The sequence below is a fragment of the Nycticebus coucang genome, chromosome 13 (assembly GCF_027406575.1).
Source record: "Nycticebus coucang isolate mNycCou1 chromosome 13, mNycCou1.pri, whole genome shotgun sequence".
NCBI classification, from domain to species: Eukaryota; Metazoa; Chordata; class Mammalia; order Primates; family Lorisidae; genus Nycticebus; species Nycticebus coucang.
Window position 1 is genome coordinate 56,376,570 of NC_069792.1, and position 13,389 is coordinate 56,389,958.

Here is a 13,389-nt window from a genome sequence, read left to right on the forward strand (position 1 = left end):
ATTGTAATTTTTCTCTAATCCTTTATAACTTCCTGTAATGCCTAGATCAAGCTTAAGGCCATGAGCCTCCAGAGAGCAAAGTGAGGCCCATCTGTTCAGTCAGGCATGTGCCAGACTAAAGGAAAAGGTCAATCTGGCTTTTACTATAACTTAGCATTGCAATGACCCCAAACAATTCCCAACTGTACCAGCCAAAAATAACTTTGCATGACTGTGAATCATGCCTCCAAAGCAGAAGTGTCAAGGATACCCTTTAAAACAGACAATGACTGGACTACTATTAGTGAGAAAAAGAAATAAAATAATAGGTATGTCTCTTTAGAATATGCTTGTTCTAAGAGCTACATAAAAATAATCATAATCATCTTGTTTGGGGAGGAAAAACATTTAAGAATGCCTTTTTTCCAAAGATTTTATTTGTTTTACTATAAGACATATAGGTAAAAACTTGCATATTTTGAAAAAGATAGAAAATGGTAATAAAATGGACCTTTTTCTTTACAAGGAATGTGTTCATAAATATGCTTTATCAAATGTTAAAACGGTTACTTTGCAAAATAATAATAGAGCAGAGCTGTGGCAAACTAGGGTCAACCCAAAATATTAGAAGTTTTTTATGTTATGCGTTTTATAAAAATTCAGACTTTGATTAATTTTTAAAATGGACATTTTGTACTCTAGGCTATCAATAAATTCAGATTTTAAAAATATTTTTATGATGGCTCCATGGCTGCAAAAATAAAAAAAACATAAAAGGCGGTTTGATTAAGTAGAATCTGATTCAAATAATTTACCCCTTGATAAAAACTATAAGACACGTAAGATAATTTTTTAAACTGCAAGTGGTACTGTATCAGTTCCCAATTCTACAAGTCTCTGTGGGCAATGAACAAAAACCATGTGCTAAGCTTTAGTTTCCAGCAATGTTTTTTCACAGTTGGAGCAATAAGAGTCACAATTTTGATGAACTCAGTTCTACAGTTCTAGCTCCACGGATATGAGGTTATGTAAAAAGTCCTCCCACCTTTGCATAAAAGCTTTGTCAGCTTTTCTCTATTTGTTTATGACCCATTGCCCTCAAAGTCACAGACCAGAACTGTGGGCAATACTATAACGATGAAAAAGTTCCTGTTCTAGGAATTCTTTCACAAGCTTCAATTCTCTGCTATCCAAAGGAGAGAAGAAACATGCGTGAACACGAAACACATCCTAATGAGTCTTGGGTGTTGGAGAAGCAAGGTCAGGCTTATCCTGTAAATAAATACTGACTTCTTACAAAGATCTTTCATTTCTCATGCATCACGTTGCCCATGAGGCTAACACGTTAGCTCCCGGCTTCAATGGGGGATGCCACATCTAATAATACTTAAATATCCAATCTAATATAGATTAGCTGTCCCAAGGCCATCAACGATGTCCAGAAGGGGGACATCTGCGTGACTCGAGTGCCTAGAGCACAGAGAGGTCATGGCAGGATTTGGACTTGAGCTTAAAGGCCATGTTCTTGTTGTTTTTGGCCACGATCTTGCCCCAGAAGCGCCTGGCTTTCCTGGGGATGCTCTCTCTCCTCTTCTGGTAGGCCAGCCGCCGCTCATTCTTCTCCTTGCTGTCGCGCCGCAGGCGGACCTGCCGCACGATGCCTTCGAACAGCTCCCTCACGTTGTGCTGGACCGCTGCCGAGGTCTCGATGAACTTGCAGTCGAACACCACTGCGCATGCTCGCCCTTCTGCAACAAAAGGAGCGGAGGATGTCAGAGGCTGCAGGGCTGGGCCCCGCGCAGCCACACAGCCGCAGACAGGCAGCTGGTGCCTCCAGGTAACTAACTCTTTTAAGTCCGTCCTGTGGGCAGCGGACGAAGAGGGCCACTATGGCACAGGCCCTCCTGAGGTATAAATAGAAGGAAGGAGTCTTGGTGCTCACTGGGGAACCCCAGGAAGCGGGAGAGATGGACTTTATATCTGGTCCACCCTAAATTTACTGTCTGCAGGTCCAATTTCATCTAATATAGTGAAATTAATTAAAACGCTAAAAACCACTGTCTAAAGTTACTGCGGACTATGCTAAACTCTTTATAAACACGGCTTTCCATGCTCACAGAATTCTTGGAAAATACTTTATCATCCCTCTCTGTGGAGGAAGAAACTGAGGGGGTGTTGTAAAACCTTGAGGGATCCCATGGCGGCCTGTAAGTGGCAGTGCATCCAGGCCGGCTCACTCTTTAAGCCCATATTCTTAACTCGTTCCCCTGACTAGATTTCCTGAATTGAAAATAAGAATTCTACCACTTGGCTTTCCTCCTTTAAAAGAAAAGGAAGAAAAAGAAAGGACGCTCTGATAAGATATTTGAGAATTTTACAAATGTGTAGTAGTTATAGGGAACTATATATACAAGCCTTTGTGAAACAATCTCAATTTCAATTATTTAACTGTGTTCAATGACCACGTGTCACCATGTCATTACCATTATTACCATAGACAGTCATGTCCCAGTAGTAACACATTCAAACTGGTTGTTTGGAATAAACAACTAATACTAATAACTACTACTCCTGAGCAGTAGTTTATCTTTTTAATTGTACCAGGGAGCAAATCTGTATTATGCCAACAAAATCTCAAGGCTGGGAAAGCACTTGGGTGCCCACTCTGAAGAAGTATATGTGGCCACATCAGACACCATTTCAGAGTCCTAAACTGAAATTTTGGAAGCAGGAGATCAGGGGTAGGGGGTGTTTCTAGGGTTTATAGGGGCCAGAGCCAGCCAGAGCATTATTCTTGTTCTCAATGAAACTCTTTCTCAAGGGTTGCCCTAAAATCAAGAGTTCCTCATCCTTGCATGAAGATGCTACTTCCACTTCCCTGAAGAGCTCCCTGGGGAATTCCAGGAAACCCCTTGGAGGGAGTCCTACCGGTAGACCAGATAGACAAGGGAGCAGCAACCAGCATGGAGGAGACCTGGGGGACTGTAGATGTCTGAGGGGCACACCTAAAACTCCACATAGCATCTTACTTCCAGTCTCCTAAGGAAGATGCATGTGATCTGGAGACTGTCTGGACAGTGTTGGCACCACTTCTCTTACCTGATACAGACACTTCCCGGCACCGCACTAGGTCACTTTTGTTGCCAACCAAAATGATAGGAATGTCCTCTGTCTGCCGGGCCCTACGGAGCTGAATTCGCAACTCAGATGCCTTTTCAAAGCTCGCCCGGTCTGTGATGGAGTAGACAATCAGGTAGGCATCCCCAACTTGCATGCAGTGGTCTTGAAGCCATTCATTCTCACCCTAAGGAAACAAGAGACCTTCCATGAGCCCAGGGTGATGTGGGAAATGGCATGATAGTTCCCAAAGAAACAATAAATGTATCCTAAAGTACCCTGGCTGATAAGAGAAAGGAAGAAAACTATTTCTAATTCCCCAAAATGCACTGGTCTTTCATGCCTACAAGATGTCTGGTGGCTATAAAGATTGCTAGCCTGTTACAGTATTTGTGCCAAAACCTTTTTATTTTCCAGTATCTACAGCTTGAGTCAATAAATTATACAACTGCTCTGCCAAGCAGTATTTCCAATTTCTATCTAATCTACCCAACATGAGCCCTTTCTGACTTCCCAAAAACTCCCTTTTGCATTTTCCAAGTGATAAAATTAAGAACCATTTTGTGAGAATAGACAAGTTTTTAACAAACAAAAGGTTTAACATGTATGCTCAGAAGTCCAAGATCTTTAAAAAACAAATAATGAAAACTAGTATTAATAACATCAGCTTCATATGAGATGGTTTGATATAATTTAAAATAAATGTCTGTGCTGATTTATCCTTTCCCTAAAACAAATACACTTTTTTGTATTTTTTTAAAAGGAGCTAAGGGCAAGTCACTGCAACTTGCTTATTATTCAGAACTCATCTGTGAATGACCTGTTCCTTGGAACAGTCTCAATCTTCAAAAGTAAAGGCTTTTAATCAAGAAAATGAGCCCACCTCATCTGGAACACCAGCTATGTAGGACAAGGTCACCCTCACACCAAACAGCCTGTTGGAAAGCAAGCCCTGAAGGAATTCACTGAGAACTACCAGTTCTGCATACCTTATTTTCCCACATATCCAAGAGTATAATTGTTGCACTTTCCCCATCAACAATCAGGGTTCGCTCATATGTATCTTCTAGAAAAGAAAGAACAATGATACTGGGGTCAGGTGAATATGCAACACTTTTCATAAAGAGGGTCATGTAGAAAATTATGCTAGAAAATAAACTTACTACATATGCAACTAATTTTGTAAACATACAGATATCTGCAAAGGTAGATTACTATTTTTGTCACCTTCAACAATATCCTATGTATATTCCTCCAGTAATATACTAACAAAAACCCTACATCTCCCTAATGTATATCGCCAAACCACTCGAAGTAAAAGGCATCTGTTTTCATCACTCCTGGACCTGTTATATAGAAAAAACATTTGTGAGGATAAACCCAAGTGCTTTTGACTCAGATTCAGTGGATGAAGCTAAAAGAAAACATTAAGTGCCCAGTGGAACCCTAAACCCCATTTTCGTAAGCCTTATGTGGAAATCTACTGTACAGCTCAGCAGGTACCTACTGGACATTCGCTGGCTCAGTGTTAAGAGCTTTGAGCTCAGAGACAGTTAAGTCTTCTCCTCTTTGGAGAAGTACAAGAAAAAAATCTTGAGACTATCCCTGTTTTGGCTATGTAGTTTTCTTCCTTAAAAAAAAAAAAAAGCAGTTCCCTAAGAATGAATGGGCTTGTTTTTCCATTTTGAGGACAGACTCCAGCTCAACTTAGTAATGGAAACTTCCCTCCCAGCACTGGAGCCCAGACTGAGGGTAGGTGAAGGGTGAACACAGCACAACGTCGGGACAGCGCAGTTCCAGTCTGGAAAAATCTGTCATGGGTGGGGTGGGGGTGGAAGGGGATTTTTACAAGGATCCCATCAACCCCATACAGTTGAGCCTGTCTCCACTGTATTTTCATAATCAGGTTTCCTGTTTTATCATTTGAAAAGTATGATTTCCATAATGATTTTGTCAAGTTTCTTTTTGTTCTTTTTGCCTAGAATCTTTTCCCTCAGATACCTGCAAGGCTTGTTCTCTACCTCCTGGGCAAGTGGGGGGAGGTTCAATTGAAACCTGCAACTCAACACCCCCACCAATATTCCTTCCTTCCTTGTTTTATGTTTCTTCATTGCACTTATTGCCAGAAAGTGCAACACATCTAACTTACTTATTTTATCTTTTTGTCCCTTCAGCCCCTAGAACCAGTGATTTTCAACCAGTGCGCCATGAGGGATCGTAGCATTTTTAAAGATCATTAATTATTTTCAAAAGCAGTTCAAAGCACAGTAAATACATTCTTTTTTACTTTTTTCTTTTTTATCCATATAATTTAAGTGTGCCACAAAAGTTTAGCTATAGGTTCAAACATGCCGTGAGATAAGAAAGGTTGAAAAACACTGCCCCACAGCAGGAGGGCCTGCCCTAGAGATCTGTGCCTGCACTGTTGACTGTGTCCCCCAGCACAGAGGACAGTGCCTGGTTCACTGCTGGTGCTCGATACACACTTGTCCAGTGAATGAAAGAGTGAATAATACAGCAGTGTGGCTGTGGGTGTGAGCAAACCTGAATTAGAATCTGGGTGCTCTCCCTTATTAACTATGTGCCTCTGGACCACTAACCCAAGCTCACTAAGTCTCAACTTTCTTCATCTGTGAAGTGACATTAATAACAGTGTGCACATTTTAGGGCTATGTGGCAATTACACACATTAAATCTGGGCACAAAGTAGAAACTCAATTAAACATTAGCTGTTATCATTACTTCTTCATAAGGAGGAAGCTGGTTCTCGCCATACTCAGCACTTCCTATTACCAGTAAATCCTAGCTTAAGAGAGCTATGTTGGGGAAATCAGGGCATTTCTTGTTTTATAATAGCAAAGAGTTTATGAAAAGTAATGTTCCTGGTTTAATGTTTCTTCTTCTAGTACGTGGAATCAGGAGAGGGAAAGAAAGAAAACCAGGGACAAATGAGAAGAGAGTTGAGCAGGTCATTCTTCTAATCAATGTTAACTGTTTCCCACTGGAGGATTAAAACTCTGCCCAGTGGCTTGTGCTGTGCCCACAATAAGCAGCATGAATAAGATCACAGTGGGACATTCTGTAGGACTTGGGGAGGGGCATGATCTCAACACACAAATTTCTGCAACAGCATGGATATCAACAGAGCCTGGGCAGCACAGATAGGCATGGGGGCTGTCTGCCCCTTCCCCCCAGAGCTCTTATCTTTCCTGAACACCCTCTCAAGGAAGCACTTTCTCTGCCTGCCATCTACCACCCAACAGCAGTACAGGGGACTCCCTTAAGTGTCTGATAGTTAAAAAAAAAAAACCATACAGTATTCCAATAACTAAGAGGAAAAGTAAACCCAAACTTTCCCTTGGTTTAAGAGAGATCATAACAAATCTAGAGCAAAAGTGGACTAAGGAGTACAGCTGTGGACGTGCAAACAAGATGCTTTGCCGTTCTGCAAATTTCCTGACAGGATCATTCTGTCTGGCCTTATGTCTGCTTGGATATCAGTGTCAGAGACCTGGAGCCTAAAACAATGTATCTCTTCTCTGCTTTGTGCATGGGGTCCCCTCCCTCACCACCACCTCCAAATCATGTGCATGGGTTTCTATTGCACCTTGGGCTACTTGCCCCCAAACTCCTCCCACACACGGTGCATCCTTTCTGAAGGCCCAGCGGCTCACCAACCAGGCGCCAACCCAGAGTCACTAAAGCTCTCAACTTCTCTTTGGAGCTCAATGGCTCAACTCAAATTTTAGCCTTTTCAAGTGCTAATCAGGTGAGGAGAGGGCTAAATATCAGAACACCAAACTCCAGCAAGGCTCTTAAAAATTTGCTCTAAGGAGTGTGGAGGAAGGGTTGAGGCCCATGAGCCTATAAGGCTTCTTGGTGACCTGGTCCTGGGGAGGTTCTCATTTATCCAGGGCTCTGGATGAAAGCTGGGGGTGTCCACCCTACTCCCTGTAGCAGGAGAAATCCTCCTAATGAGCAAGCCAGAGGTACCTTGGGTGGCAACTGTGGCTATAGCCTCCTGGACTAGTGCACCCCAGTCTGTCTTTCCTCACTTGATCCCCTGACAAAGACTCTCTCCTTGACCAAACTTTCTAGTACAGTCCTCTGAACCCACTTCTCTACTAGGCTTCCAACTTGACCTTCTCCATCCATCCTTGCAGAATCCACTTTTAGAGAGAATGTTGCCAGGTCAGTTTAGTGAGGATCCCCCACCTTCAGTATCTGACCAGATTCCTCACCCAGGCTCTCCCTTTAGTGTCTAAGTCCTTGGCCTGACTTCAGCAGGAATCCTGTAACCCTCATGTCTCCTTTTAGTAATATTCCGCCCATCAACGCACTCCAACCAGCCCCTTAGCTATAAATGCCCACTTGTTCCTTTTTTTGTTTGCAGTTTTTGGCCGGGGCTAGGTTTGAACCCATCACCCTACTCCTTGAGGCACAGGTACCGCCCCCACCCACCCCCACTTGTTCTTGCTCAATCTGGAGTTGGGCTCACTCTCTCCCTGTTGGAATATCTTGATGCCTATTGCAATAGTCCTGAATAAAGTCTTCCTCATTGTGTTAAATTTTTTTTCCTCAACGTCCCTGTGGCTTAGGTGCTGTGTATGGAACCCATATAGTTCTCTCTCACACGCTGGAACTGGCTCCTGTAGCCCCTCAAAAGTTCTCAGGCTCTAGCCTCCCTTCTCCCCCAAAACCTTTCATTTAGTTTCAGCTTTCATAGCCCAAGGGATCTGAATGAACCTTGGAAGGAATGCCTGCTCTAAGAATACTGTCATCTCATGTGGTGGCTCAGGTCTCCTCTGCACATCTCAAAGTGTCCCAGCCAAGAACAACCCAAGAGGTTTGGGAGAAACAACCAGGTTTGGAAGAAAGCACATCAAAAGGAAATAGTAGATTCAGAATCAGTTCTAACTAATGTTCATTCTGCACTTACTAAGTGCCAGGCACTATGTGAAACGCTTAATATGCTCCTTTAATACTCACAATACCTATAAAGTAGGTATTACCCAGGTTATACCAATGAAGAAGCTTGTCCAAGAGCACCCAGCTAAGTCATTGTCAGAGCTGGAGGCAGAGCACCCATTCATCAGACACCAAATCCAGTGCTGCTCCTTCCTGCACTTCACAGTGTGCGCGTTGAGCCTTCGCATCTAGCTCAGGGCCTCCAAATCCTAGTTGTGCTTAGGGTCTAGCTCAGAGACCACTTCATCCCTGAACATCTCTTTTTGATACCCACACCAGAAATAATCTTTTTGCTTCTGAATTCCTATAGCACTCTCCTTATACTGATTTCAAGACACCTATTACATCCTATCTTGATTCACAGTTGGTGTACATACTATGCTTCATTGCATACTGGGAGTGTGGCTATGAAAGAGGCCCCATGACTCCTCACATGTTCCCAGAATGCCCGACCATGTTCCATGGTATATGTTCAGCAAATGTTTAGGAATGAATGAATAGCATTAAATGTGTACAAAGCTGTAAGATTATTTCAACATAACTGTAACAACATCCATCTTTATTAGGAGAAATAATAAGGAGAATGTTGTGTCAATTGTTTTCTTATGGTTAATTCTGGGGGGAAAAAATGTAGAAGTGTGCCTTGGAAAACCTTCCTGTTGGGAAACATAGGCCAACTAGTGATTCCAGTGAGACTACAGGTAGGGGATGTAGTCCTAGACAGTATAAATCAGGTTACTCAAACAGGTCATATTAGATAGGATGGGTCACCTGAGAAGCTTCTCATTGTCAAAGATTATCTATTTAAGAAGTTAAGGAAAGGATCATCTTTCTCTCTTCCTTCCTCTCCTTCTCTTGCTCCACACAAAGGCTTCCCAAATATAGAAGTCTGCCTTCCCAAATTCCAGGTAAAAAGCTAGACTTCATGCCTATGGGGTTACCGCCCTCCATTAAAATGGATAGACAACACCTCATTTTAATTAATGGATAAACATTTTTTCAACTCTACCTTCCACTAACATTTTTAATTCCTCTTTCAAGAAAAAGAAAAAAAAGGAAAAAGAAAAGCTCAGTTGACCTCTTGCTTATTTCAAACCCGAAGCACTTCATTGTTACTTCTTAAGGTAATCGTTAATTTTGCTCTGCTCTGCATGGTAGCCACTGGCACTTGGCTCCTTATGAGGAGGGTATGGTGCACCTCATCCATCACTGTGTGCTTCAGAGCTCAGAGTGGAGCCAGGCATGTGCCTGATACCCAACATGCCATAGAACTTAGCAGCTTTTGGAAGCTAATCCTGAGGCTGCAGGAGACAGAACACAGGATTTGGGTTCAACCACAACTAGGTTTGAATCCAGGTCATACCATGTACTAGTTTTTAAGAAGAGTTACTTAACTTTGTAAGCCTCCATTGCTTCATCTGTAAAATAGGGATATTAATACTAAATGGGTTTGATGTTTTTTAAGTATTATCAAAAATACATGTGAGAAGTACTTAGCATAGCAGGTTCCCATAAATAGTAAAATGAAAAAAGCACTGAAGATTATAAAATCCCAAATTCTAAACCCCGCTTCCTTACTGGGTGATTCTAGATAAGCCATGTGGCCTCCCTGAGATTCAGTTTACTCATGAGGACAGGGATTTTGTGATTCACCAAACACACAGTGCACACCAAATATAAGGCCCCTAAGAAAGCACCCCTCCCACTGCAAATATTCACTACAAATGTTAGTTCCTTCCTCCCTCTCCTCTCTTCCAACAACAGCGACCTGCCAGCCTTTACAAAGAAATGCAGAATCAATTGCACAACACCAGCCCTATTTCTTCCTCAATTCTTGTTTAGCTATAGTCCCTGAGATTCTACGAGTGAGGCAAGAAATCAATGTTACATCAATGAGTCATCATTTATAGCTCAGTTCCTGAGCTGCCTCCTTAAGCAGCGAACTCCTTGACACTATGACAGGCAAGAATAAAGCCTTCAGAGGAAATGGGCTGTTGGTAGTGAGGAGCAGGATGCATACACACCAAGTGGAGGGGAGAACTTAGACATCACAATGACATCTTCCTACTCTGAGAGCCTGTGATTCAGGTGTGAGTCGCGACTGAGAGTATGTGGACAGACCATGTGACTCGGACAAGCGCAGGACAGCTCTTCCTTCATTTTTGCAGCTGCAAATAGGGACACATGGTAACCCTGGTCACACATGCTGAGCCTGAAGTGTGGTTGAAAGACACTGTGTGGATACCCTCAGCTATTAGGATCCCCATGCTATTTGCCAAAATATAGAGCTGTATTTTACACATAGTTGAGGAGTACATGCATTTCTGAGATAATGTCACTTCAACACAGTTTTGGAAATAGGAGAGGCTTCAATAAACAAATAACTGAAATCAGATTATACAGGGAAAGTTGTCTAGGAAAGCTGTAAGAGTCAGGCACAGTGGCTCACGCCTGTAATCCCAGCACTCTGGGAAGCTGAAGTGGGTGGATCACTTGAGCTCAGGAGTTTGAGACCAGCCTCAGCCAGAGCATGACCCCATCTCTAAAAAAAAAAAAAAATTACTGGGCATTGTGGCAGGCACCTGTAGTCCCAGCTACTCAGGAAGCTAAGGCAAGAGAATCTTTTGAGCCCAAGAGATACTACAAGAGTTTGAGGTTGCTGTGTGCTATGATGCCACAAGAGTTTGAGGTTGCTGTGTGCTATGATGCCACAGCACTCTACCCAGGGGAATAAAGTGACACTCTGTCTCAAAAGAGAAAAAAAAAAAGCTGGAAGACTCTATACAAAGTATTTATCATCATTGTTATACTACAAATGTTTTTTAAAATTTTTATACTATTTCAAATACATATTTCAAGCTATTTTATACCCTCAAAAGTTTCTAAGTTTGATGGAAGCAAATTGATTAATTCATCCTAACGGTTTTTTAAATGGGTTTGGCTTTAGTTATAACTGTGGGAAAGGCTGTGTCTACACTGAGCTCTGGAAAGAGCGTTCAAGTTAGAGTCAACAAAATCCAGATGTGAACCCTCTGGCTCTGCCCTCTTTAATCAATTTTCCCCAGCCCGTTTAGAAATAGAATCTAAGAAAATTCCCTTTCTGGCCCAGGTACAACAGATTTTGCTATCTTCAAGCATGTTCTTTTTCTTGCCCTGAGAGCCTATGCCAGGGCTTTTCTGGGACTCAGCTCCTCCAGTCAGTGCCAAGGATACATAACCTCAGCTCCCAACTCTGCAGAACCCAGCTACTCTCACTCTTTTGCCTGGACTACTGCTGATGGAGAGAAGCCCACCAGGGCCGGGTCACCTACCTCCCAGCACCTCGCAGTCGCTGTCCATGCTGTCGTGCACACCTGCAAAGATGTTGGCCAGAGTGGACTTGCCCACTCCCTGCTCCCCTATAAGCACCACCCTGTAGTAGGTGTTCCCTGACTCCGAGGAGATGACCGAGTCTGTGGAATCAGAGGACCAACTTTGGCGGTAGTGGTCCTCTGGGGCAGCAGAGTGGCGGTTGTGGTGGCTGTACTGGTGGGGCTCTTTCTGTACCATCAGATGCCTGCCATCAGCTGGAATGCTCCAACGCTGCTGCTGCGGCTGCATGCCCACAGTGCCCTGGCGCATAGTGACATTATTCAGAGTCATCGTTGGGTCCTAGGGAGCAAAGCAACCATGATGCCTTAGTGAGCAAGAGACAGCTCAAAAACACAGTCACTGTGATACTTTATCAGATGGGGTGAGAAGCAAGTATCTAATATAAGGAGCACCAGTGACAGTCCCCAACCCCCAACAACCCAGGCTTTCAACTGGACATGCACATATACTCCCCACACCAGGGGTAACCAGTTGCTCAGACAGACTGTCATTTGCACAGAGAAAAAACTACCGTTAACATTGCCCACTGCCCGTATACTTCCTCCATCCTCAAAGAAGCTTTTGGTTTCCTGCTCAAAGCAAGCAGAAAGGCAGCTGGAAGGAATTACCAGCTTCAGAGATGGCTTGAAAAGCAACAAGTTATGTTGCTGGGGACCAGCTGGCCAGGTTAGCTGCTCTTGTCTAAACTTGGCTCTTAATTGCACCAGCGTCCAGCAGGCTTTTGTGCCCGGGTGGGAAACACGTGGCAATGACATCACTCCCCCTGGCTGCACAGGACAGCCACTTATTGGAACTTCCATGTTTAGTAAAGTTGCAGTGATGCTCTCCAGCTGCATGAACAGATCATTACGGGGTGTGGTGGGGGGGGATTTGTTTCAGGTTCATGCCTTTAGCTCTGCCCTCTTCTCCACAGACATCACTCTGAACATCCCAGCTCCAAGCCTAGTCATTCTGGCAGGAAAATGACCTGCTTGCATTCAGACCCATCAAATCTGCAGAGAAAGAGCAAACCACATCCACTCCCAAAGTTTTCAGTCCAACTCAGATTGCCACCTTCTTGAAGCAAATCAGAAGGCTGTCTTAAATGACTTTCAGCAACTTCTCTACAACTTTCCCCTGGCAAGATTGCCTCCCCTTGCCCGGAGCTCTGTTTTTTCCGGATACATGAGACAAAGTAGACGCCTTCACACGTGAATCAGCAAGAGTCACTCACGTGAGGGAGAAACGCACAAACACTCCCCGCCTAACCCCCACGCGCCACACCCCACACCTCGACCATTAACCGGGACGAACGGCTGGTTTTAAATCTTAAACCAGCGCCTTGGTTGTTTGACTTGCAAACGACAAAAGCATTAAGCATCAGTAGGGGCTGCCCTCTGACCCCCCCAGTCTACAGGAGGAGGCGATCCTCCCACCGAATTGAATTAAGGAACTTGCGGAGAAGTGACATCCTTTGCACCTGGAGCTCTACCCCCACCAGAAAACCACCGCGCGGACCGCACGTTCCAGGGCTGTTTTCTCAACTTAGAAAGTTTTGCGGGGCTGGAAACGCCCACTGTCTCCCTCCCGGGGCGCCCCCTTACTTGGCTGGCAGGCTGGGCGCCGCTGTGTCCGCGCGTCACGTGTGTCGGCGCCGGGATCCCGGAGCCGCTCCGCGGTGCCCGCCTTCCGTGCCGCCGCCCGCAGCCGCGCGGCCCGCGCTTTATAACCGCCGGGCGGCCTCGAGCCCCGGCTTTTCCGTGACGTCAGCGCCCCCGCCGGGAGGGGGCGGCTCTGCAGCAAACTCCTCGCGGCCCCACGTGGCGCAATCGGTTACTCGCAGTCACGTGACAGACTCCCCTCTCTCCAGTAAAAAATAATAATAGTTCAATCCTGGGCCTCTTTTATTTTATTTCTACCAGGTGGACACAGGAAAATGGAAAAATACAAAGTGCCGCTTAATCACCCTTCCCA

The 13,389-nt window shown here is 44.3% G+C and overlaps 1 protein-coding gene across 1 annotated transcript; it reads right to left on the reverse strand.

Moving 5' to 3' along the window:
- Positions 1-394: 394 nt before the first annotated feature.
- On the reverse strand, positions 395-13,164 carry GEM (GTP binding protein overexpressed in skeletal muscle). Its single transcript, XM_053559415.1, has 5 exons — positions 13,020-13,164; positions 11,376-11,715; positions 4,086-4,162; positions 3,079-3,283; positions 395-1,727 (listed from the first exon to the last, which is right to left on the reverse strand). Exons 2-5 carry the CDS (start codon positions 11,704-11,706, stop codon positions 1,450-1,452), a joined length of 891 nt encoding a protein of 296 aa, XP_053415390.1. The 5' UTR covers positions 11,707-11,715; positions 13,020-13,164; the 3' UTR covers positions 395-1,449.
- Between the last annotated feature and the right edge of the window lie 225 nt (positions 13,165-13,389).